The sequence below is a fragment of the Bubalus kerabau genome, chromosome 1 (assembly GCF_029407905.1).
Source record: "Bubalus kerabau isolate K-KA32 ecotype Philippines breed swamp buffalo chromosome 1, PCC_UOA_SB_1v2, whole genome shotgun sequence".
Classification (NCBI taxonomy): domain Eukaryota; kingdom Metazoa; phylum Chordata; class Mammalia; order Artiodactyla; family Bovidae; genus Bubalus; species Bubalus kerabau.
The window spans coordinates 263765366-263791990 of NC_073624.1; the positions used below are offsets into that span (position 1 = coordinate 263765366).

The 26625-nt window shown below is 38.6% G+C and overlaps 1 protein-coding gene across 8 annotated transcripts in view; it reads right to left on the reverse strand.

The window, feature by feature from the left end:
* The window catches only part of MCTP1 (multiple C2 and transmembrane domain containing 1), a 559844-nt gene that overhangs the window by 87154 nt on the left and 446065 nt on the right, over window positions 1-26625 (reverse strand). For all 8 annotated transcript variants that reach the window (XM_055565018.1, XM_055565010.1, XM_055565001.1 and 5 more), the window contains one exon: window positions 11516-11635. In XM_055565018.1, the coding sequence (XP_055420993.1) occupies window positions 11516-11635 (120 nt within the window). The remainder of the gene's footprint in view (window positions 1-11515; window positions 11636-26625) is intronic.

A 26625-nucleotide genomic window follows, 5' to 3' on the forward strand; every position in this document is an offset into this window, starting at 1 on the left:
AGTGCAGCTGGCCTTTGTCTTTATGCACTGTGTGTGGTGGAGATTTGGATTACAGTAATCAAGGAAAGTGTTCCTTTCAAAAATCTTTGGAATTGATCTGTAAAATGGCATGCATTTTTGGTATTTTTCTAAAATGGTTTTTAAGAAATTTTTGTCTATAGAAGATAATTTATTTTTCCTCATTAGCTTTTTTGGTTAATAAAAATATAGTTTTTATTTTTGTGGGACTTGCATATACATAGCAGGGGGATTATAAACAAATCTTTCTGCGGCAATGTCACTGTCTTTGTCCACAAGTTCAGAATCAGGAAGCACTAGTGGCCATGGAAAACCGTTCTCTTCAACAGGTCTTACTAGGGAACTCGTCAAGAAATGTGTTACCTCCACCATGTGTGTGTTCAGTCACTCAGTCGTGTCCAACTCTCTGCAACCCCACGGACTGTAGCCCGCCAGGCTCCTCTGTCCATGGGATTGTCCAGGCAAGAATACTGGAGTGGGGTGCCATTTCCTTCTCCAGGGGATCTTCCCGACGTAGAGACTGAATCTGCATCTCCTACATTGGCGAGTGGGTTCTTGAACATTGAGCTACCCAGGAAGCCCTCCTTTAGGTTACTCACTTCTATACCCGCACCAGCTTGTGCTATTTTAAATATAGTCAGGTGTCTCAGATCAGATCAGATCAGTCGCTCAGTTGTGTCCGACTCTTTGCGACCCCATGAATCGCAGCACACCAGGCCTCCCCGTCCATCACCAACTCCGGGAGTTCACTCAAACTCAGAGCACTCACCATATACTTAACACAATGGACTGTCTCTTTAATCCTCACTAGATCTCAATAAAGGTAAGTATTATTGCCATTTCACTGGTGAGGAAACTGAGATGTAGGGAAATGAAAAAATTCATACAGCTAACAGATGGAAGGTCTGAAATGTAATACCCTGTCCTCATAATTTCAAAGTTTGGACCCTTAACCTCTACCAGCTATAAAGGGGCAACATTCTGTTTTAAGATGTTTCTGCTGTTGCCCATGGAGTGTAACCTATCTGTAAACTATGTTTAGGTGAACTGTCTTTCATTTCAGCAGGTTGCCAGAATATCATTATTTTTAAAAAATAAGTGATATGGTATCATGGCTATTTTCTTTTTCTTGTATGATGAAATAAATTCAATAACAAAATGACAGAAAATGCCCTTGAAGGTGTATTTTAGTTTGGTTACCTACAGGTGTTATTCCTGTTCTATGAACATAAAGGTTTTAAAATTGCATACTCTTAATAAGCTTATCTCATGCAATACTAAAAAATAATGAAGACAAAACTCTCGGGGTTATTGGGCTCCTAATAATAGTTTTGACTTATAAACATTTTTCACAAGCAGATAAAAAGACATGTCATTGGTTTCTACTTTTAGTTTGATAATTTAATAAACTTGTCATTTCTTGTCACCTTTCTGAACTAGAGACAATTATTCTCTGCAAATATCACACGAAACCTTCTGCCAACACCACCCCACCCCACAGGGCATGATACAAACAGTCACAGGGTTATGAGTCAGCCAGAAGGTGCTTCTGTGAATCCTATATCCTATCTCCCTCACCATACTGTGTCAAGGAGTTTTGGCTACCTACAAAGACGAGTGCATAGAATCATTTAGAAAGAACCCACAGGATATCACTAGAAATAGGTGGGAAAAACACATCCATCCTGAGAAGTGACACCCAAACTGTGGATATTCTTTCTTGTCCTCTCCTAAGTCCCATTCTTCAATTGCAGAAATGACAAAATTGCAGGAGCAAACCTTTTGGAAAGGGAACAGAAATAATAAAACCATTTGGTTGACAAAGGGGTGGATGCTTGGGCTGGACACTTTGGAAAACCATTTAGATGGTAATTCTTTGGATCCATAGGAGACTTTGGGGTGACTTTACGAAGTTGATTTTCTAATGAGTTCCTGGGAATCCAGGAGTCAACTGAGCTTTAAACAACAGAAATCCAGCCATTTATAAGGGTGAGATCCTCAGGTTTTCTTTGGGGTCACCGAGACAATTCATTTGGTGGAAAAAAAGCTGGGTTTCAGGGCAGAAATCCTCAATAGGAATGAAGAGTAGTATCTTTTTATCTTGTTACATTCTTATATGCATCTTTGGGGAGTCCGAGCAAGGTGGGAGCGATTCAGGAAATAAGGGGGCTATAGCATAAGAGTTGACTGCAAGCATCCTCCAAGGCAGCTACCGCTAACTTTAAATTCTAAGCATCTCTCGTGAGTCCTAACAGAACTAAAACAAAAGAAGTCTGCCTTCTAGAGAGGAGACTTTGTAGTAAATTGATTTTTAAGAATAGAACTGTTTTCCTTTACATCTCTCGCTATGTGAACTGACACGTCACGGGCAGGTAGCCCTCATCTTCTACCATTCTAGAGTTTTACCTTTCCAATTTGAAGGTGAGCTGCAGTTTGAGAATAGAGTAAAAAAGACGGATGATACACTGAAGAATTAAAAGCAAACCTGGAGCTACTGAGTAAAAGGGACAGACTAAAGGTGGAATAAGAGCTGTGGCCACAAATGGGTAGACCTTTTCTTTATCTACACAGGACATACACACAGACCTGGGATAATGTAAATGTCTCTTGGCTGCACGCGTCTGCATGTCACACACAGACCTCCATTGCTGCACCTATCATAGCCACGTATTCCATTTAGTTGTTTGTTTCCCTCACTAGACCACAAACTGGGTAAGGACCAGGTCTTTTTTTTTCTTCTCTCTCTCTCCCTTCCTTTTATTTTTATTGAAGTATAATTGATTTACTGGGACTGGGTCTTAATCACCTTTGAGCAACCTGCTAGCACAGTGTCTGCAAAAATTCAGTGCATTTTTGTTGAATGAAAATTATGAAAATTAGACAATTTTTGATGTGGAAAAAACACTGGACTAAAATACAAAGTATTCATTCACTAAATCTTTTTTGAGTAGCCACTGTGCTGCTATGACTTGCTTTACTGTTAGAACAATCTGGAGCAGATGAAGAAGACCCCTAGGGAGGTTTTTATCATTATTATTATTATTATAATAGAATGAGGGGAAAACAGGAAATCAGAGTGTTTGGTGGTAGGGATGGGTTGATGGGGGCCAGGGGTGGGCAAGAATGGGTAGGAAGGCAGAGATGGCTCTCAGGGGGAAATGATGAAGATAATTGGTGGTTATCCAGGCACATACATATAAAAATATTAAAACCTTAGTGAGTGGCAAGTTAGTATTAACTCCCCAAAATATTCAAAATACATATACTCTGACCCAGAAATTCTCCTTTGAGGACTTTTCCAAAGGACATTACCAAGGACCTGCTCAGAGATCTGTTTAGGATTTTTGTTTACAGCATTCTTTGAGATGGTAGAAACACTGGAAATGAACATTTCCAAAATGAGTGCTTAATTGAGAAAAAAATAAAGTATTCATATGGCAAAAACTATTTAGTTATTAAAAATCCTGTTATTTTCCAGCAATTTGAGGGAATCTCAAACTAGGTGTGCTAACAGTGTCTTTAATGTGATCCAATTTTTTGTAAAAAACAAAATATATATAACAAGCAAGAAATACATCCTATATTCATAAACCTATTTTTTAAAGAAAAGAGTAGAAGCTATAGAGAGAATATATCAACTATTTGGAAAACTATTGATACAAATATACTTGGTTCTGGATACTGCTGTTGTGGGCCACAGCCACCCCAGCCACACTGGGTCGTTCTCTCTCAAGACCATGGACCCCACTCCCATCCTTCAGGGCTGCCCTCCCCACATGGCTGAAGAGCCCTCCTTGAACCTGCTCCTCCGCTGAGCTCTGGGGCCTTGACCTGAACACACTTAGGCTGCCATCCGCGCATCAGCACCAACAGGGTCCCCTCCAAGCTCATGGAGGAGCTGCAGGAGCCGCCCTGAAGTGAGTCGATCCCCAGAGAGCCAGGCCTTTGTGAGGGAGTGCTCCCACCTCTCTGCAGGCCTTCTGAGCTCAACTCCTTCAATGTCTGGCTCCTGAAGCAAGGACTTCAAAGGTCCCAGCCACCTGTTCTGGCACGGTGCCCCAGGTCACACCAGGCTGGCCCACTGAATATCTGCTCTGCTGCCTATGGGGCTCCTGGGCACAGCGGGAGCACCTCCACTAAGTCTGAGTGCACATGCCTCCCTGGGCCACGACGTCTGTCTCACCCATACACACTCACTGCCTGTGGAGAAGCCAGTGCCTTTTCTTAGGCCCCAGGATCCCCATCTATACAAAGAGACACATCCTTCCTTCCTTCTTCAACTTCTGTTGTGTTATCTGGACCAAGCCCTTGCCCTCCCCAGGCCTGAGGAAAGGGTGTGTTGCAGGAGAGACTGAGAACACAGGCCTGGGAGCCAGTTGGAATTGGGTTCCCGCCCTGCTGTGCTGTGTGAGCGTTTGCCCATGGCAGAAACTCTCTGAGCCTCATTCTCCTGCTCTCCCAAGTGGTGAATGGTTCCTTTTTAGATGAAAGAGATGAGAAAAGAGCATTCCCCACTTGTGCTCGCTACCTCTGTTTTTTTGCTCATGAAGCACTCCATTCTCAAAAACAAACAAACAAACACACGCACACACACACAAATGATCCTGATGGAATATAGGGGAGATAAAACTGAAGCTATGGTTTGGGTGCTACTCTGGTGTTGCCAGGGGACGACAGAAGATGAGATGGTTGGATGGCATCAATGACATGATGGACATGAGTTTGAGTAAACTCCGGGAGTTGGTGATGGACAGGGAGGCCTGGCGTGCTGCAGTCCATGGGGTCACAAAGAGTCGGACACAACTGAGAGACTGAACTGGTGGCTCAGCAGTAAAGAATCCGCCTGCAATTCAGGAGACACGGGTTTGATCGTTGGGTCAGGAAGATCCCCCTGCAGGAGGAAATGGCCATTCACTCCAGTATTCTTGCCTGGAAAATTCCACGGACAGAAGAGACTGGCAGACTGTAGTCCACGGTGTTGCTAAAGAGTCGGACACAACTTAGCAACTAAATCACCACAACAAATGGTTTGGGTGGGGTGTACACGTGAGGAATCTTTCTTTGACAGCCTTGAAGATATTATGGAAAGATAAAAGTAGCAGAGGGAGAAAAATCAGCATTTTGTTTTAGAATTATCACCTTCCTACAAGTCTTGAGGTAAGAAAACAAGCTGTGATTTTGGGGAAAGTTGCCAGAAAAATACAAGTCATCCAGTGAAATTGGAATTTCAGATAAATAATGAATATTATTTTTGTATAAATATCTCCTGTTGTTTATCTGCAATCCCGATTTAACTGGGCATCTGTATTTTTATTGGCTCAATCTGGCAACCCTAAATTGGGAACAATTTCAGAGGCCTTCAGAGGTTGGAGTTTTGAGGAAACTTTGCAAAGTAGAAGGGTGTGGTCATCTACTGAGAGGGAGGAGATCTAGAGAGGGGGGAGCGTTTAAGAAGAGTGGAAAAAATGTGCAGATCCTGCTAGGGGTGTGTCCAGAGCCTCTGAGGTGATGGTCATCAGGGTACAGGGCACCAGCCCGGGCAGTGAGTGATCATCTGGCACATCTAAGTGGTTGAACAGCTTGAGAGGGGTCATAAGCGATGACATTTTTTACTGACATGCAATCGGTGGTTGGTTTCTTTCTGCTTGTGGTTGTGCTGGAAAACTAGAGGTCTGGTACTTTGCACAATCCTCCTCACGTTTTTGCAAGCTGGTGACCTTCTTAAAAATTTGAGAAAATTGTTGAAATAAGTAGAAAAAGAAAAGAGTGATCATCTATTTTTAGATGTGTTTACAGGCTGTATGACTCAGTGCTGCTTCTGTTGAGAGCAAGTACATAGTCTTTTTGGTACTGAGATGCAAACTCAGGAGGCTCTGATCCACGCTACTTTCTGTAAATGATAAAGTCCTCATTTAAGTACCAAGGGTCTGACCACACACCCCAGTGCTTTTTCTATGGAGTGCTCAGCTCAGCTCTGGCCAGTCTGTTTAGATCCTGTTTGGAATAGTTCACATATTCAATGGTCTGCTTCTTCAAATATTCCACCCTGGACTTCTTTGGAGCTGAGAGTACTGGCTGAGAAAATAATAAATAAGTTTCATTTATAGGAAGTCAAGTCAAACAGTCATACGTCTCTTTGGTAGTTTGTATCTGGTGGGTGATTCCCAGTTGTCCAATCAACAGCATTTATGGTAGCGAAGAAAATGCTCTCCTTACAAGCTTTATTTCTAGACATCAATGTTCTGGGCCTAATTGGAACAGACCCAACAACAACAAATATATTCAGTGCTCTTCTAAAGGGGAAAAGACGCGTGGAGGGCTTTGCCATGTGGTGGAACTAACAAAACATTTCAGTATTTACTGAAGTATTTCAGTAGACAGGCTGGGGCTCAACTTGTATCACGCTGAGATCATCAGTTAGAGAACGATTTCATTGATCTAGCCTACTCTTCAGTCTTTTAAAGTCTCCATTGATTAGGCAACTGAGGTTGTTCTGTGGGAGGCATATCTTGACAGTGAAAGTGAATGCTCTCTTAAAATGCAATTAAAACATACTGCATGAAGAACGTTTGAATGTCACAGATATTCAGAGACTTTCTTCATGAATGTGAAGGATTATTATCACTGATTTACTCTCCCCATACTCATCTGGGCGGAGGAAAGTACTCCTCCAGGTCATGAAGTTTTTTTCTTTTAAATGAGTGGGGTCACCTGGAGTCAAATGTGACCAGTACCCATTGTTGAGAGGTCACCAGGTACCTCACAGGAAGGAATTTGGGGATGCCTAGGAGTCTCTGTAAGGCTCCAGACACTTTGAAAGTGATGGCTTGGTTAAAGGCATGCCCGAACGTGCACCACAGAGAAAACCTGAGTTTTCAGGACAGGGCAGAGCTGGGCTTGAGTCCCACTTACTCTATGGAGATCCTCTTTGAGTTTGAATTTCCCCGTTCATAAAATGAGGATACAATCATTTAGAATCATCTACTTGACATTGTTATTATAAAGAATTCAAAGAGACCAGGCTTCTAAAAGGTTTAACAGGATATTTGATAAATCCAAGTGGCTGAATAGGTACCTGCTCCTCTCCTGAATGAGAGGTGAGGAGAAGATGGGGGGTAGAGTGGGGAAAATGAGGGTTTTCAAACAATCTGTCTGCTCAAAGGTAGAGTTCCTCCTACTGACTGTTCTGAAATGTAATGGAGAAATGTGCTTAAAAGGTACCCAGGAAGACCTGGAATAGACCAAACAATAGCTCTAAGAGGAAATTTAATGGACTGGAGGTAAGGAGTGCAAACTTCAGAAAGACTGGCAGATCCTAATTCCCTCTCTGCCACTTTTGGACTGACCGTGTGCCTTTGGAGCTGTTTCATCTCTCTACCCTGTTTCCCTGTATGTAAGGTAGTAATAATGATATTTGTCTCTGAGCGAGTGTAACAGAGCTCTGGTTTGCTTGGCCAACCCATTTCTTATATCTTGAGACTTGAGTTCCTCTCTCAAGGAAGGGTTCTTGTAGCCATGCTTCAAGGAAACTGCTTAACACAGTGCCCAGGGTGTGATGAAGACTTGGTAATTTTTAAATCCAAAGTAAAGACCACTTCTTGGCATGTACTTCTACAAAATCTCAGTTTATAGTAACTGTATTGTGGACAGTTGGTGCCAGCCTAATGGGCAGTGCAGGGGCGATTTCCCCCTGGTTCTGCAGTGATAGCTCAAACCAAGAGAAGTATGATAGTCCTATCTTTATATCCCGTTCATGCCAGAGATATCTCTGAATGAAGTTTATATTAAACAGTTTCCTCTGGAAAAGTCTAACAATTCTTATGCTAGAAAGTTTAATGTCATGGTCTGAGTATAGATAGATTTAGATCAAGAATTGCTTATTTTTAACAAGTCTGACTGAGAGATAATGGTGGCAAAATACCATTGCTAACCATACCTCTTTCTCGAGTGCAACTCTAAGTCTATATCATTGGAATGGCTGTTTCTTTATCCTTTCCTCAATGAGTTCTGCTCATTAAGTGCCACAAAACTTACTTGGCAAGGATTAGATATCATTTTTTTCTTTAAAGTAAAACAGACACCACGGTGAGGAAAAAGTAGGGGATTTAAGTTCCTGTGATCCTAAGTCTCCAAAATGGAAGTGGTCTCCCTAATAAACAATAGACAAAGAAATCCTTTCCTATTTTAGTATTAATCTCAACTATCCATTAATATTTTGAAGACAGAATTTTTACCCATCTATATACTTTTTAATCTTTTACAGTATTCATTTCCTTTTCTCTCTCTTATGTCATGGAAATACTATCTCATTTTTGCTCTTTGCCATACAAACTTGAGGTTCATTTTGATTTGTTTTTCTTCTATAATTTTCATCCTAGTTGGATTTTCTCAGCTGAATAATGTACAGATGATTTTTTTTGTGCCTGACAGAATATTCCCCTCCACCCCTACATCCCCTTCTCCTAAAACGGAAAGTTTCCTGGTTTAGAATCAGCCAACAGTATGATTTATGTACTTTAGAGATTCCCTCAAGTTTTCACACATGCTGAAAAATTCTGCATTGTTTTGGGGAAAGCAATAGGGATTTAGGACAAAGTACCATTCTTTCAGTGCTTTCCACTATGCAGTAGATAAGTAGTCTTTAGGCACAGCATGGCCACCCCTACGAACACTTTCCCCTAATTTACATACATATGAATGTGAATATAGACATATGTGTACATATATGTGTATGAATATATATGTATATACCCGTGTGTATGTAATCTATAACCAGCAAAGTATAATCCAGGTTTCTTTTCAAAAGGAGCAACCAGTTCAAATGCACAGCTGGGTATGGAAGAAAACACATAATTAGACAAATTGGATTGAAGAGTTACGTAAGGTCTCAACTGAGCCAGTGAAAGAGAAGCTGAATGAAACGTTGTGATTGCTGCTCCGGTGCCTAGAAAGAACAGAATATGTGGATATGTGTGTTTTGGGCAAATAAAAGGCAATTACTGGGAGTTATGGAGTGCAGTTGGCTTCCATGCAAGTTAGACTAAAGAACATTTCACAGTGGGCTGTGCTGGGGAAGAAAATGTTGTCCATGGCTAAAAGGGAGATTCTGTCAGAGATGTGCCAACAAGGAAAGATGCATAATTACCATATTGGAGTTATATTTTGGGGTGAAAAGAGCAGCAGAAAAATTTGCATGATACATAACTTTTCAATAGGCTTATAAAAATTCTCAGAGAATTTGAAGTAAAAGGGGTTACCTTATATATCATGACTTTCCCTCTAAAAGTAGACCTTTCCAGCCAAGACTGGTATATTTTGAAGAAAATAGCAAGCAAAGTCTATAGTTTCAGAATTTTTTTTTTTTTTTTTTTTTTACTGAGAATAGTCAAACCAATGACTAAATATTGAAGATAAGCCCCCTCGTAGGATTAAGAAGCTGAAATGAAATTACCACTTTTTCTTATTTACAAACATTATTATTTGCAAATTTGTCTCAAGGCAACTGAATGAAAAGTAGATTTTCTTCTCTCTCAACAATTTCCCAGAAATAAATGGAACAAAAAAGCAATTGCCTAAAAGAGTACTATATTCTTAAAGAAAACATCCTGGATTAATTGACAAAAGTACCTATTAGTCCCCATGACACCATGTGGGACTTGTTTCTCAGTGTGCAAGTTAAATATATATCCACAAAATCCTTGCCAATAATAATAATAACTTCTCATCTGTTGACGCTGTCTAACCATTAAAATCTCTCAGAGAAATCTCATGTTTGGTTTGATAAACTTTACAAAAAAAGTTTGAACATTTCTAACTTATAAAACACGCTAGAGATGGTGGCAAGTACAAAGATGAAGAGTCCGCCACTTCAAATTTATAACCTCATGAGAGAGACAGAAATATATACAAATAGTATAGGGAAATAAACCTGGTTGTTGTTGGCAACTCTGCCATCTATTTGGTAATTGTGTATCTGGATTTTTCTTTTACTTTGATGTTAAAGAAAATTATTTCAAAAAGTATATATTTTTCTTTTGTAACCATTTAAAGTATATTGTACTTGAGTTATTAAAAAGGAAAATTCTTTTATGTCATAGGTATGTCTGTGCAAACATTATGATGCTAACTATACTATGTACTACTTTATAATAAAGTAGTATGCTATGCTATGCTATGCTATGCTATGCTATGCTATGCTAAGTCACTTCAGTCGTGTCCGACTCTGTGCGACCCCATAGACGGCAGCCCACCAGGCTCCCCCGTCCTTGGGATTCTCCAGGCAAGAACACTGGAGTGGGTTGCCATTTCCTTCTCCAATGCATGAAAGTGAAAAGTGAAAGTGAAGTCGCTCAGTCGTGTCTGACTCCTAGCGACCCCATGGACTGCAGCCTACAGGGCTCCTCCATCCATGGGACTCTCCAGGCGAGAGTACTGGAGTGGGGTGCCATTAAAGTAGTATATAATACTACTAAACTTATGATCAAATAGGTCTGTTTCTTGCATCATTATGGGCACAATAGTTGGCAAAAGTCTTGATTAGAAGTCAAATGGAGGCTTTTAATGGCAAATAAGAAAAGAATCAATGCAATCTGACGTGGACTAATAGCTAGCAAATAGATTCTCATGTTTGAAAAACCCTTACATTACTCTCAACAGCTGTATATTATTAAAACTTCGAATGTTCTAGATGGATAAGACATTTGTGTTTATTTAATTATGCGGAGGTTTTGGAAGCTGTTGAGTTTGGTTGGGGTGTAGTGACAGATAATCTAAGGAAATGAAGGCTGGTGGGAGAATTACAAACATGGTTATAACGTGGCTGGCTTCTACTTCTCAATCTAAAACTCTGGGAGAGATAAAAGGTCATCTCACACATTCTAAAAATTTTCAAAAATGTCAAAGAGCACAGGTAAGTTCAGTATAACTTTCCCTGGGTTAAACGAAAGGTCTTGATCCACAAGCCAGTATCCTAATATACCCCTGACACAGATAAGTATATTTGCTGTTGTTCAATGAATGAACATTGAATTAAGGTTACTTTTTGCACTTATCTAGGCCAACAACCATCAAGTCTTCCTTCCCTCCAGTGGCAGACCACAGAGAAATGTCTTAAATGAAATACATTCACTTGGTCTGACCAAACAGAAAATTTTGCAATATTATATCTTAACTCAGGATTCATTGAGACATAAACACAACTAAGTAGAATAAAAAGAAATAATCACTTGGACTAAACAATTTATACTTAAAAATCATAACTCATTCTTCAGTATATTCTCAACTTTAGTTCCTACCAAAATGAGTAATGTTAAAAATAGGCAAATACATTGTGTTAGAACCAAAGAGTTGTTAGTTTAGAACTGGGAAAACTTTCTGTCAAACTTGAGTATTTATAGACAGAATTTCTGGTGTGCAAAACCAAATGCAATGTTGATCTTGCCAGGGAGACTAAGAATGAGAACAAAAACACATACAAATAAGAAAGTAAGAGACTTACTGTATCACGTTGCCTGTTATCTTTCCCTGATATTATCAAGAAGTAGTTCCATGTCAGTAGTAACAACAAAACCAGTGGTATCATGTAGAGCTCAAAGTTCCAGACAACAAAGAGAAAGAGCTGGAGGAGAGAAAAGGGCAAAGAAAAAGATGAGTCAACTTTGAATTTCACTCAATGGACTCTCTTTTTCATACTGCATTTCAAAACCAAAAACACACAACCAAATTTGCAGAATGGAAAGATTTATTTATCTTGAAAACAAAGCCTTGAGAACTTGTTAGGCACTTTTTCTAAAAGGACAACTGACCCCTGGAAAATCATGAAGATTTTCACTTCGTTGAATTTCTCTGAAGGAAAACTGATATTATCACATTGTCAATGGGGCAATTTTAATTTTTCTCCTCCAGTGAAATTATTGTTAGATGGGACGAAATCAAGTTTGAAAAAAAAAGTCAGCAAAATGAGCTTCACTGCGTTGTCAGAAATAAACGGTATATCTGCCTTAATGATAAAGGATGAATCACCATTTACCATCAGGGGTTTTTAAAAAAAATCTCACTTGGATAATACAACGTAACAAGCATAATAGGCAGATGAAAATACCACATCGACACCAAGAGAGTCCTCAAGATTTCACATGATGAATAAAATCACTGCTTCCAACAAGTGTAAAAACATTCAGCCTTACCATAGAAATCGAACAGCTATTTTAAAAATGGAGTAATTTTGTCAAAGGGAAATTTTAAATGTCTACTTTAATTATCTTTTAAAACTACCTACTTGTCTAAGTATGTAAATGGTTTTTTGAACTGTAAGAAGGATGTAAGATTAGAGATTCACCTGGGCTGGCATAAGAAACCATTCTAAGAGCATCTGTGTGGTGAAATAACCAGCAATGTACATAAAGTGTGACTCACTCTCATTCCTCACCAGACTCTTATAACCCTGCACAGACCATCTAAATTCTCTGGGTCTGTGGCCCCTGCTGCCAAATTAAGGTAGTTTAAGTCAGAAGGTAGTTGAGAGCTGGATTCCACCCCTAAAGGTAACTAGTCCTCTAACCTCTGGCATGGTACCTCTCTTCCCTTTAGTTTCTTCTGTAAAATGGGAATCCTAAGAGTGTCCCCCCTGAGAGGTTGTGAGAATTAACAGTTGAAATGTGTTTAAGGTTTAACACACTGTTTGGGTACTCAGTAAGTGCTCAAAAAAAATGACCATGTAAACGATATCAATATTTTACAAAACTGATGAAATTAACTATTTATCATCTGAGGCCCTTAGGAAATACATATTCTAATAGTGAAAGCTAGAAAGTATCAGTCTGCTAAGATTTAGCTGAACCAGAGTACAACTGGGAATTTGAGCCGGCTGGTTGGGGTCATGCTGGCATCTTGCATTTGACAGATCAGAAGAGCTAGGAGCAGTGCCCTAAGAACCCTCACACCAAGTACAGGAGCACTGGCTGTTTGCAGCTTTCTTAACAAACCTCAGAGAAGCTCACAGCCTATTCAAACTTCAGAGAAAAGAAACCTGTCCAGAGTAGCGGAGGGACCCCTGGCCCATGGGCCAGAAGACAGGTTCTGGGCCTTAGAAAGTCATTCTGCCTCAGTGTGTTCAGTTCTCAACAGAGCTCTGTAGACCTGATCACCACTAACATCCCTTCTTTAATATTTTAAATGACATCACTGTACCATCAGGTTTTTTTTTTTTAATGTGACATTAAATTTTGAAGACTGTATATTTTACTGGATTCTTTTATATTCATAACCCACATGGACACCAAAAAGCATAAATAATGGTTTAGTAACCCAAGAAATGAATTTTGGACAGAATTACATGGTAACTATAGATTCAAGTTCCTGAATAAGAAAAATCTCAAATATGTTAATGCATGAAACATGAGCCATATCTTCTCTTTCACCAGGGAAGTATAAAGATTTCCAGAAAAGGAAAATATTTCCATTTAATTTTTGAAATATATGTAATATATTTAAAGATGACACAAATTATAACTGATGGCTATGATTATTCTATTAAAATGCATCTTAAAAATGTACTTTATTCAGGAAGTGATTTAAGGCAAATTTGACAGACATCAACACATATAAAAGAGAGAATTATTTTTGGCTAGGATTCGTATTAATTCTTTGCATATTTATTAGTAAAATTTAGACAATCACTAAAATATAAGCTCTTTAAAGATAGGGACTTTTCCCTTTAGCTCACATTCTATCCCCAGAGCCTAGAATGGTGCTTTCCATTTATTTGTATCTTCAATTTCTTTCCTCAGTGTCTTGTAGTTTTTAGTGATAGGTATTTCACCTTAATTAAATTTATTACTAAGTATTTTATTCTTCTGATGCAGCTGTAATGGGATTGTTTTCTTAATTTCTGTCTCTGATAGTACATTTTTAGTGCATTGAACTGCAATACATTTTTATATGTTGACTTTGGGTCATGCAACTTTACTGAATTCATTTAACAATTTTTTTTTTTGAGGACTCTGTAGGGTTTTCTATATATAAAACCATGTCATCCACAAATAGTGACAATTTTACTTATTTCTTCCAATATGGATGACTTTTCTTTTTCTTGCTTAATTACTCTTGGTAGGACTTGCAACACTTTGTAAAATAAACCCAGCAAAGTAGGCATCCTAGTCCTGTTCCTGATCTTAGAGGAAAAAGATTTCAGCTTTTCACTATTGAGTATGTTAGCTATGGGCTTATCATATATGGCCTTTATTATGTTGAGATATGTTGCATCTACACTCACTTTGTTGAGAGTTCTTTTTATCATATATGGATACTGAATTTTGTCAGATGCTTTTTTTTGCATCAATTGAGATGATCATATGCATTTTAGCCTTTATTTTATTAACGTTTTATATCCTATTGGTTGATGATTTATGGATACTGAAGCAGCCTTGCACCCCTGAAATAAATCCTACTCAATCATAGTACATGATCTTTTTAATGTATTGCTGGATTCAGTTTGCTAATGTTTTGTTGAGAATTTTTGCATCTGTGTTCATCAAGGAAACTGGCCTGTAATTTTCTCTTCTTTTGGGAAAGGAAAGTTCCTTCAGTAAATGTTGTTGGGAAAGCTGAACAGCCACAGGCAAAAGAATAAAACCAGACTATCTCACACCAGATGCAAAAATCAACTCAAAACAAATTAAAAACTTGGATGTTAAGCTCTATAACCGTAAAACGCCTAGAAGAAAACACAGGCAGTAAGCTCCTTGACACTGATCTTCAGTATGATCTTTTTGGGTCTGATTTCTAAAACAGAAGCAACAAAAGCAAAAATAAACATGTAGGACTACATCAAACTAAGAAGCCCAGCAAAGGAAACAACAAATCATCAACAAAATGAAAAGCCAATCGACTGACTGGGAGAAAATATTTGTAAATTATTAATATACATTTGATAAGGGGTTAATGTTCAAAAATTCATATAACTCAATAGCCAAAAACCAAGCAGACTGATTAAAAAATGGGCAGAGGATCTGAATGGACATTTTTCCAAAGGAGACATACAGAGGGTCAACAGGCACATGAAAAGATGCTAATCATCAGGGAAATGCACATCAAACCCATACTGAGATATCACCTCACATCTGTTAGAATGGCTATTATAAAAAATGCAAGAAATAGAAAGTGTTGGTAAGAATGCAAAGAAAAGGGATCCTTTATGCTCTATTAGTGGGAATGCAAACTGGTACAGCCACTGGGGAAAACAGTATGGAAGTTCCTCCAAAAATTAAAACACATCTACCATATGATCTAGTAATTCACTTCTGGGCATTTATGTGAAGAAAATGAAAATACTAACTCAAGAAAATATATGCACCCTCATGTTTATTGCAGCATTATTTACAACAGCCAAGATATAGAAATAGCCTAAGTGTGCATCAATGGATGAATGGATACAGATGTTATGTATACAATAGAATACTATTTGACCATCAAAAGAATGGAATCCTGCCATTTGCAACAACCAAGATGGACCCAGAGGGTGTTATGCTAAGTGAATCATGTTAGCGAAATGAGTCAGATAGAGAAAGACAAACACCCTATGATCTCACATTTATGTGGCATCTAAAGACAAAACAAATAGATAAAAAAACAGGGACTTTGCTGGCAGTTCAGTGGTTAAGATTCCATGCTTTTACTGCAGGAAGCACAGGTCCAATCTCTGGATGAAATACTAGGATTCTACATGCCCTGTGGTGCAGCCAAAAAAAAAATCAGGGGGAAAACAAAGAAACCAGATGAACAAAAAAATAACAAAAAAACCCAGATCAGTAGTTGCCAAAAGTGAGGGAGCTGGGTGAAATGGGTTAAGGATGTCAGAAGCTACAAAATTCCAGTTATAAAATGACAAGCCATGGGAATATTGTGGACGGCATGGTGGCTGTAGTCAATAATACTGTAGTGCATATTTGAAAGTCACTAAAAGAATAAATCTTAAAAGTCCCCATCAAAAAAAGTAAACAAACTTATAACTATGTATGGTGAGGGATGGTAACTAGATTTACTGTGGTGATCATTTCACAATATATACAAGCATTGAATCATTATGTAGAACCCTTGACAATAATATAACATTATAGGTCAATCAAACATCAATTGAAAAAAAGAGTATGAACACAGATTAACAATAAAACGTATTTATTGAACATCTATGTGCTATATAATACTAGGTGTTCAAAATTAGGATAAGACACAGTCTCTGGATTCACATTGCTAAGAATCAGTAAGAAAAAAGCAATTATTCTCTACAGTACTAGTGATGATACTAATTCTTGTTAATGGTGATGATCCTCTAAGAAAGAGAACCCTCAAAGCAAGAAGGGGCCTTTTAGCTTATTCTCTCCACACTGAAGCTATTTTATTTTTTCCTCCCTGGAGCCCACCTGCACTAAGATAGGATCCTTTCCTTTTTCCTATAAAAAACCCAAACACTCCTGGATGGGTCTTGAATGTCTCATGAGGGCAGCAGAAAAAGAAAGCAGCTCAGAGAAACTTGGAGGCTAAGATAATGCAGGATCTGTCCTTGGTCCTGACCACACTTTTTCATAGGTTTGGGTAAAAAAAGAGGGAGAGATAATGTACTAAAATGAGACCAAAACAATTAAAAAAAAAATCACTGACACATCCACAGAGCATAAATATAAACCATAAAATGCCCAGGATTTTCCCAACCCATATATCCAGAAACCTTTTATGCCTGCATGGGACATGGAAAGAGGATCTGGAGATTATAGAAATTCTCCAGGTTAAACTAGGGCTTCCCTGATAGCTCAGTTGGTAAAGAATCCATCTGCAATGCAGGGAAGCCTGGCTCAATCCTTGGGTTGGGAAGATCCCGAGAAGGGAACGGCTACCCGCTCCAGTATTCTGGCCTGGAGAATTCCGTGGGCTGTATAGTCCATGGGGTCACAAAGAGTTGGACACGACTGAGCAACTTTCACTTTCCAGGTTAAACTAGGCAGTAAGGACTTCTACACATTTGTACAGTGTTTAATTTCCCTTGACTTCATCACCATGTATGACATCTTTTCCTTATTTTTCCTCTCTTTGTCACAGTCTCCTTGACTTTTCCCCTCTCTCCTCCCAACACTTTTAATAAGGAAACTTGGGCTACCTATATATAACTTTCATAAAATCCATGACTCCATTCAAAATAAAACATTTCAGTCCTACATTTGTTTGCCTTGCTCATTAGAAACGCAAACTGTTCCAAGAACTTGGTGGTTTTCTTTCTCAAATCACTAGATGGCTGTGATTTACAATTAAAATTCTATATCACAAAATCTCCATGGGACATTAGTCAAATGGTACTAAGTACATACAACCTTTTTCATTAGAAAAAGGACATTGTGAGTTTTACACATTATTTTGGACAGTAGAAGCTCTTTGTTAATCTTCCTTGGACTGTTAGCCATGACCGTGGGAATCCCTCAAGAAACTTCTGCAGTGTGGTGCTCGAGAAAGAGCACGGGTGTGTGAATGAGGTCCACGTTTGTATCAACGTTCACTAGTCCTTAACTATGTGACTTTAGGTTAGTTACTAGAATATTCCTAGCTTTATCTTTTGAAAAATGGAAACTACACTATTTACAGATTTGAGATGGAATTAGCCTAGTGCTTAGACCTATAAGATGCCCAATAAGCACTAGTTATTATTACAAGCAGGAATATATTTGGCTCACACTACAGGTAACATTTTTGATGCTCTTGTGGCTCATCACTCTTCCTATACCACTTTAGCATCCATAGAATGGATTCAAGCAAAAGAGCTATCTTTAGAAAGCTAAGTCAACTACCATAGAAGAGATGATGAAGTGAGTGCCATTTTCAGTATTTTTATATTTAACTTATAGTGATTAGATGCAGTAGTAACCCCAATTTGTTGAAGTCTCCTTGTATTCAGGCCTTTTGAAATACTCTCCCACGATGACACTGAGCTTAGACATAGGACTTGTTTTGGCCAAGGGAAGAGTTGCAAAAATGCTGAACAGAGGCTTAAACAGTACTTGCTCACTGGGTTTTCCCCTCTGCTGTCTTCAAACCCTGCGCCACCATGTCAAGAAGCACAGGCTAGTCTGCTGAATGAGAGACACGTGACACAGTTGTCTCCATTGCCCCAGAATCCAGACGTATCCAGAGGCAGAGCTGCCTAACTGATCAGAAGCTGAGCACAGATACATAACTGAGCCTGGAGGAGAACAAAATAAATATTCAGCTGAACCTGATCCGGCTTGTTCACCTACAGAATCATCACTAAATGAATGGCCGTTTCTTCACACCACCAATGGAGTGGTTATACAGCAAATGTTAGCTGACGTATATTCTCTCCATGGAGACAGTGCCCTATAATAAAACATGGTCTGAACCAGGAGCCTGAAGAAGTGGTTTTAGATCTAGTTCTGCTATTTGATCATCATAAGACCTTGGGCAGGTCAGTTTTTCTCTTCTATTTTAGTCTATCATCTATAAAATGAAGATGGTAATACCTATTTCACAAGTTCCTGTGGGCAACAAGTGATACAATACATGTCAAAATGCTTATTACAAAATAGTGTATTAATGTATGTACTATCAATTTATGCTTTTCATATTTAAAATTATTTCTGAAAAATTACAGAGACTTTATAAAATAATACTCCAAGATAAGTCAACATGATAATTGTTCTCTGAGCAGTTACAGAAGATGGGTGGTGTTTCTAAGAGGGATTTCTGTGTGGTCTGGAAAGAAAGAGTTTGCTGGAAGGAAGTCATAAGTATTAAACTTAAAAGGGGTTGCAGTGAATTTTTTTTTTTTACTAGTAATCAGAGAAAGAAAGATCTAGATCTTTATGGAGACTCACTAGTGCTGGTAAATGACATTAGCACACATTATAGATTTTGTGAAGTCTTGAATTGAAAAAATTAAGTTTTTAAATATTAACAATTTTTTTAACAACCTCATGCCCTTGGATATAAAAGTATCTTGTTCTGAACAATCAATTTTATGAATGTCAATTTCTGTCCACAACTCTTTAGCTTTTAAATCCAGATGCCTTTTAACTAAATCAGTGTTATCTTGCCTACGATTTTTATCACTAACATCACAAAACACAATCCTTCAATATCTATTTGGGCCAGGCTTTAAGAGCAACCTATGTTTTAATCATAAGTATTCCGAACGGCTCTTTTGAAAATCTGAAAGGTAAATGACATAATTTGTCCTAACAAGTATCATATCACACTGCATAAAGTGAACTTTGGAGGGCAAGTCCCATATGACAGGCTTGGAAGGCTGAGACTATTTTCATTTTACAAAGGGGAAAACTGAGAACGAGAAGGTTGAGACTTGTCCAGGGACATCCTCCACTGAGTGGCAGGGTCAGCTAACTCCCAGTCCAGTGTGATTTCCCACAATGCTCCACTGCCTCTAAGGTAAAGGACCTCACAGTGAATGTCGATGCTCTGAAGGTATCAATTATTTAGGGACTGATTATTCAATTTGTAGACTTTATTTCTCCTGCTTCCTCTTGCTCTGGGATAACCACTTTTGCAATAGTGCAAAGAAATGGAATACCACTTTTAGGTGCTCTGGTAACAGTTTGGCATGGCAAAGAGGTCAAATACTAATGGGCAGAATGAGTTTTGTGGAGCCAATTTCATTATTCCTATCGTCACTGTCTGCATAATCAAAGTCAGCTATTCAGAAGGTTCTTATTAAATGGGGTTTTCTTCTGTCCAAAATGTTTAGAAGAGGTTAGCAAGGTGTCTGCAAAGGCAAAGACTGGAAAATGAATGAGCCAATTACATTTTACAGACCAAAAAAAAAAAAAAAAAAAAAGCCTTACTTTTTCACATGAAGATTAAACAAACAAAAAGACCCTTTCTACTCAGAAGCTAATGAAGGTGGACCAGGGCTTTTCACTTACATTTAAATAAGGCAAATTATATGAAGTAGAGTGTATAAATCAAAATATTCAGGTTTTACAGCAACACCATTTCTTAGGAGGCACAAGACGTCTGATTTTCTCTTTCTTTGAGCCTGGGTTTTAAGAGTCCCTGGCAGGACTGGGCCATCCACCTCATCCCATCCATTGATGCTCGCGTTGAAGTGCAGTGGAAGATGCCTGCATTCAAGGATCATTCACTGCGGCACAGGAGAGTATCTCTGGGGGAGCGTGCTTCAAAAAAAAATCATTTAAGTTGGAATATTGAATATCCTATTCTTCTGCAAACTACAGTATATTTTAAAAAAGAAATCTCATCCAAAATGATTAACACTTCCTACTGTTCAGGAAAAAAAGCCTGCCCTTTCAGACTAACAGCTGTGAGTCATTAGTTCTCCAGTGATGAGATGTGTTTGATGAGTATTTTTCTTTCTAATTAAGAGATGAGATTCTCTATTTGACTGTCTCTTCAGAAAGAAGTGAAGAGAAAATGCTCTGCCTACATGGAAAGGCCATCTCCTACAAAACAATTAATTATTTCACAGCCCTTTTAGAAAATCCTTTCCTCCCTAATTTCAATTCATTTTTTTTTCCTTAAACTTAACACATTTGCGACCCTCACAGTATTAACCCATTTCCATCCAACCTGCACCGTCTCATGTTTTCCTGTTTCATCATTCAAAAATGTCTGTTTCAGATGAAATAGAATAAGGAAATGTATCAAAAGTACGCACATGCTTATGCTAACAGCGTTTGGTGTGAGAATATTTGCTGATGAGAAAGGCCTCAGATTAGAAAGATAATAAATGTAGAAGGTTTGCCTTTTGAAGAATTAGGCAATGCTTAAAAAAAAATTGTAAGGGGCCTAGCCACATACAAAAACTGATCTTGATGATTAATCCTTACAAGGAAACTATTTTACCTCTACCATTAAGACTGTCTTTAAAGAGAAGAACCAGTGGATATAAAGTGGAACCAAAAACATGTCTTTTCTTTTTTGAAAAAGCCATCAGCAAGGTTATAAAATTCCTGAATTAAAAATATGATCTGTTTTTAAAAATTAAAAACTGTTTCTAAGAACAGTAGGGAGCAAGTGAAAGCACTATTTGCCAATCAGTCCCATGAGTTGCCTCCTTAAATCCTTTTTGGCACAAAGAAAGAAAGGAAGGGGAGGAAGGGGAGAGGTTGCCACCTCTCCCACCAAGGCACATCTAGAAAAATGTGGGGGTGTTTTTATTTATCATAATGACTTGGGTGATAATAAAGGTAATACCAACATTTGTTGGGTGGGGCATGGGTGTGGAACATTGTGAGATATGTGGGACAGTTCCCCTCAATAAAAATTCCTGTCCCCAGTGCTAACAATACTCCTCTTTGAGAAACATCGCCAGTTCTCACATAGACACCAGGCTATTCCACAGCTAACTTAGAAAAGAAGAACCAGGTATGTACATATGCACTCAAAGGCGCACGTAAGAAGGCTAGGTGTACTTCCTAGATGATGGCATGAGGGTAGCAGAGAAAACGAAATGTGCTCATTCAGACGGATTTGCACTAGACTGTTTCTCTCCATCATTAATATTCACTGCTGCTGCTGCTAAGTCACTTCAGTTGTGTCCGACTCTGTGCGACCCCATAGATGGCAGCCCACCAGGCTCCCCTGTCCCTGGGATTCTCCAAGCAAGAACCCTGGAGTGGGTTGCCATTTCCTTCTCCAATGCATGAAAGTGAAAAGTGAAAGTGAAGTTGTTCAGTCGTATCCGACTACTTCTTTAAAAAATCTGTCTAAAGAAGAACTGGGCAGGGGGAACCACTCTGCCCACTTACGCTCCCCTGGATTAAATTAGGCTCTACACAGCATCAGGGACTTTGGAACTTCATCTTCTGGGAAGGGGGTGGTCTTGATTTCAACAGCCAGATGGTATCACCACTTGTTCTCAGGTCTTTATTTCTGGTTGATTCCACTAAAACTTTTGGTACCACCTCCATCAACAGAGGAGAGAAGTTAGGCAATTGTGAACCTGATTAATTCCCAGCCTCACGATAGCCTTTTGAAGGTAGTTTCAAAGTAGGACACATTGCTCTCTTGAAGGGAAGCTTTGCTTTATTTGGACAATTTTTGAAAATAAGTTGGTGACAACCTTAAACCCAGTGGATTGCTCCACCTTGTTTCCTGTTTCCTAGGGTTCTTGCCACACTGACCCAGGGAACGTGATTGGCTCACATACATGCTTATATCCAGTGGTTTTTCTCCCCCTCCAATCAGAATGAGAACCAAGATGATTGCCTCTACTGCTTTCTTTTTGAATAGTTACAACCAGATAGCAAACTGATAAGACCTGTTGCGTATGTGCTGGGGGGTGGGGTGGGGAGTGGTTATGTGTTTAAAGGAAAAAAGTCAAAGTATACTCTCTACCAAATGATCACTTATATTGATTAGGGAAAAAATGTCAAGAGAACCATCTGTCTCTGTTGTTCTGGTGACAGAATGAGATACATGGTTAGGGGTAGAAACAAATTGTATATTGGTTGATTTATTGGCAAAGCTTTGAATTGAATCTACATACAATGTGCCTGCACGCATGCTCAGTTGTGTCCGACTCTTTGTGACCCCAAGGACTGTTGCCTGCCAGGCAAGAATACTAGAGTGGGTTGCCATTTCCTCCTCCAGGGGATCTTCCCTACCCAAGGATCAAACCTGCATCTCTTGCATCTCCTGCATTGGCAGCTGAATTCTTTACCACTGAGCCATTGGTGAAACCCACAACTTACTTCATTTGTTTACTGATGGTGTTAAAAAATCATTGTTTGTTCAGATTTACTTAGATCACTTATAAATACTTATCAGAAAGTTCCAGTTCTTCACTTTGTGAAACTGTACACAGGGTTTTGGAAGTTGTTGCATGAAACTTTAAAGTCTACCACCTTAGTATATCCAGGCCTTTTTGAAAATCTTAGCTTGGCTTCATCCATTAAAGAAACAAGCATGACAACAAGCCAGGACTCATCTGAAGCTGTTTTACTTATGACTCACAGAAATACCTACTGAAGAATCTCTGCAACAAAATGGACCCAAACAAGCTCAAAGACGGTGCTATCAACTAATCGCAGCAGAATGCACCCTACTCTCCTTGATGGAGGTATTATATCAATAGAATCTGCCAGCCAAAAGGCTTGGGAAGTATTTACTTATTTAGATTTTTTTTCTTTTTCAGTTTACAAGTTGTGCTACTACTTCATGTCATTTTTTTTTATCAAAGTCAGAGATGAAAGGCTCTGGCTTTGCTTTGAGAACACTGACAACTCCAAAATGTAAAGCCCAGAGTGTGTCCAACTAGAGCATCGCATCAACCACACATGAATAACTGATAAGCAATCCCAGCAATGTTGTGAGTTTCATGTTGGTAAAAGTTTGGATGTAGAATGAAAGTGACAAATGCTTACACATGCCTGGAGAATGTTGATTCTCCGCGATGCCTTTCATTGGAAGTTAGTACTTCACCTAGTAGTTATAACACTTACCACAGAACCAAGCACAGTTATGTTTTTGAGTTTAATAGCTTCACCATTCATAGAAGTTCTGCTAATTTAAAAACAGGTTGCATGTAAAGTTGTCCTTGCAGATTACTTGTCAACACATATTTATCATTACAAATGGCCAAATATGAACAATAAAGAGGAACTGATGAACTGGTATTATTTGGTCCATGAGAAGGTTGCTGGTCTCAAGTAACAGTTGCTCTTAAAAAATACTTAAGGTACGTCAAAAAACATAGAATAAATAAGGTTATTTAGCTCACTGAAGCTTGTCTTTTCCTAGAAACCCATTTCTCCAGAATCCAACAGGTTTTGAAGGGACTCATGGAATTTTCCAGGCAAGAACACTGGAATGGGTTGCCATTTCCTTCTCCAGGGGATATTCCTGACCCAGGGATTGAACCCAGATCTCCAGCACTGCAGGTGGTTTCTTTACCATCAGAGCCACCAGGGAAGCCCTATTAAGACTATCTTACTAGTGTAGGTAAAGAACATTTCATGCTTGAATTACTTTCTAATTTAAAAAAGGGGGTGATTTAAATGTTGTTTCTCAATTTGTTTGTTTTCCTTTTACTTGTTTCTGGTGCCAATGAAAAAGGCCTACTTTTCTATGATATGCAAGTCTTTATAGAATGTTCTAATAGCCCTTCCTGTCTTTTAACATCTTACACTATTATTTAATAAAACTATCGGGTTGAATGTGATAGTTAGGGATATTGTCATACAAATGCGCCATTTAAATGTATTTTCTGGGGCTTTGGAAGTGCTGTAAATGTTAAAGCGTATTCAAGATAGTTATCTTTTCAAGTTTTAAGGAAGTTACTCTATTATCATTACTATTTTTGAAGCAGGTTCTTGATCAACTTCCCTCTTTGTGTGTGTAAATGCTGTATGTAGAGAGACAAAGCTGATACAATGTTTGCTGATGTACCAAATGTAAATTTTTCCCTAAGCTTGAAATCTGGCGTTCAAGCTCTCTCCATCAGGAACAGGTACAATATTTAGGGCAACAGCTGGCACTTCAGTTGCTCATGGGGGGAAAACTCCCTCTGTTCCATAAGACATGCCAGAAAATAAGTATACCCAGCAGCTATCTAACAAGCCAAACACATGTTAGTGAAGTCTGCAATACCAGTTACTTTAAAAATTAGTCCTGTGGTCTTCATACTCCACCTATCTCACTGAAGAGAAACAGAAATGCCGTGAAAAAAAGCAGATGATCAATCATGGGTAACTGCTTTTTCATCTAGTAGCTGATATACAGAGGGTTGTTCTCTGCCAAGTTTGGGGATGTTTGGTACCATTCTGATTTTTTCCCACTCAAATCATCTCCCTCACACTTATCCAACTTGCCATGATTATCTGTCCTAGGCTACTGATTTCTAATCTTTCTTTTTAATCCCTCATGACATAACCTTGCTGTAGCTGCAGCTTATTTTTTAATCCAGATTTAATATCTTCATTTCCATCTTAAAATCACAGAGCCAAAGTCAGAAAGCATGTTTTTAAATGTTCACCCTCATAAATAGATTTAAGACCTAATAATATCATATATTTCAACAATCTTACCAGTTTCTGAAACTTCCATCTCCCATTCTGTCTTATAATTTTCTAATTTGCTCCTTCACTGGTCTCTCCCCCCGCTCCAATCCCTCTGTTCTGGAAAAACTTCAAGAGTTATGTTTAGCAGCTCTAGCTATGTCTGAACATTTCTGTTTGCAATTCAAATAATCATCTCAGGCTGATTTTAACAGCCTCCTTTACTCCACTCCATCTTTTACCCTTGCTGTGTAATGTTTACTAATGAATGTCTTTCTCCCATTGCTTAACAGATCTAAGTGGTCTAGTTACCACACGGGAAGCCTAGAGGTTTGAACACTAAGTATACATTTCTCTTGGCTATTTTCCACACCCCTAAACATTCTCTTCAATTGCAATAGGGCTTGTGTTTCAATGGTAACAGAAGTTATCAGAGAACACTAGTTTAGACAGCAAGCAAGCCGCACTCCAACTGTTCAAACAGCCTGACTTTTACAGTAAAAGGAAAGGCCCTGGGCCAAGACCACTGAGATGAGCAGGTATTTTTAGTTCACTTGTAGGCCAGCTCTAATGTAATTCTGAAATGTTTTCTTCAAACCAAACCCAACTTTTTCAGGGCTGTCCAAATCTGTTTTCTTTTATAGCAAGTACAAATTCTTGGAGCAAGGGAAGCATGAGTATCATTTGCAATGCTGCTGCATGTCTATGGTGTTGATGCTCGATGGCTCAAATTAGTCCGCAAAACAGATGAGCGCATTGTAATTAGCTCTTGTCAAACTGTTAGAAATACAAAAACCATTTCCACTGTAATAAAAATTATGAAAAAGAAAAATCTCTCTTATCATTTGTAGCCAAAATAGTTCCTGAAATGTCTGGTAGTTTAGGATTCCAGAGTTCTAAAAGAAGGCCATTTCATTTTCAGAAAAGCTTTCATTTCATTGACATGGGGAGACTCAGATGTATCATCTTTCAGGCATTTCTGCTGTTATATTTGATGGGGTTTTCAACCTCATTTCTAAAAATGACCTGTCACGCATGGCCACATTTCGTTGGGCCGCAAAGCACTAACGCATGATTCTCAACAAGCAGAAACTTTTGTAATTTTTTAATCAAGATTTTTTGAACTTTTTCTATCAGTGTGCTATCGTCAGTTTTATCAAATAACTAAACACTGCTTTTTGTTTAAACAAAGGAGGACATTCAGAGGTCATAACCACAGGTTCAGATGGGACAGCTTTGATGTTAAACTCTCACGTGATGATCATTAGTTTATTTTTTATATATTTCTTGCTGACAAATTACTGGAATATTCATTGACAGGACAGTAACATAAAAGACTATTTTACTTAACTTTTAAGTTATTCACAAGCTTCAGGAGGGTTCTGGAACTTAACGCCCTCTCAAAGAAAAATATGAGCTATTAACAGGTGGATGTTTCAGAAAGTAAACTTAAGAACTAAAGCAAAAGGTAGTATAGTTTGAGATTAGGTCAGACAAATCCAAAAACAAAAACAAAAAACTGTACCCTTCTACTCACCTTCAGAACTTTCCCAAAGATATCTTCAGGTATACT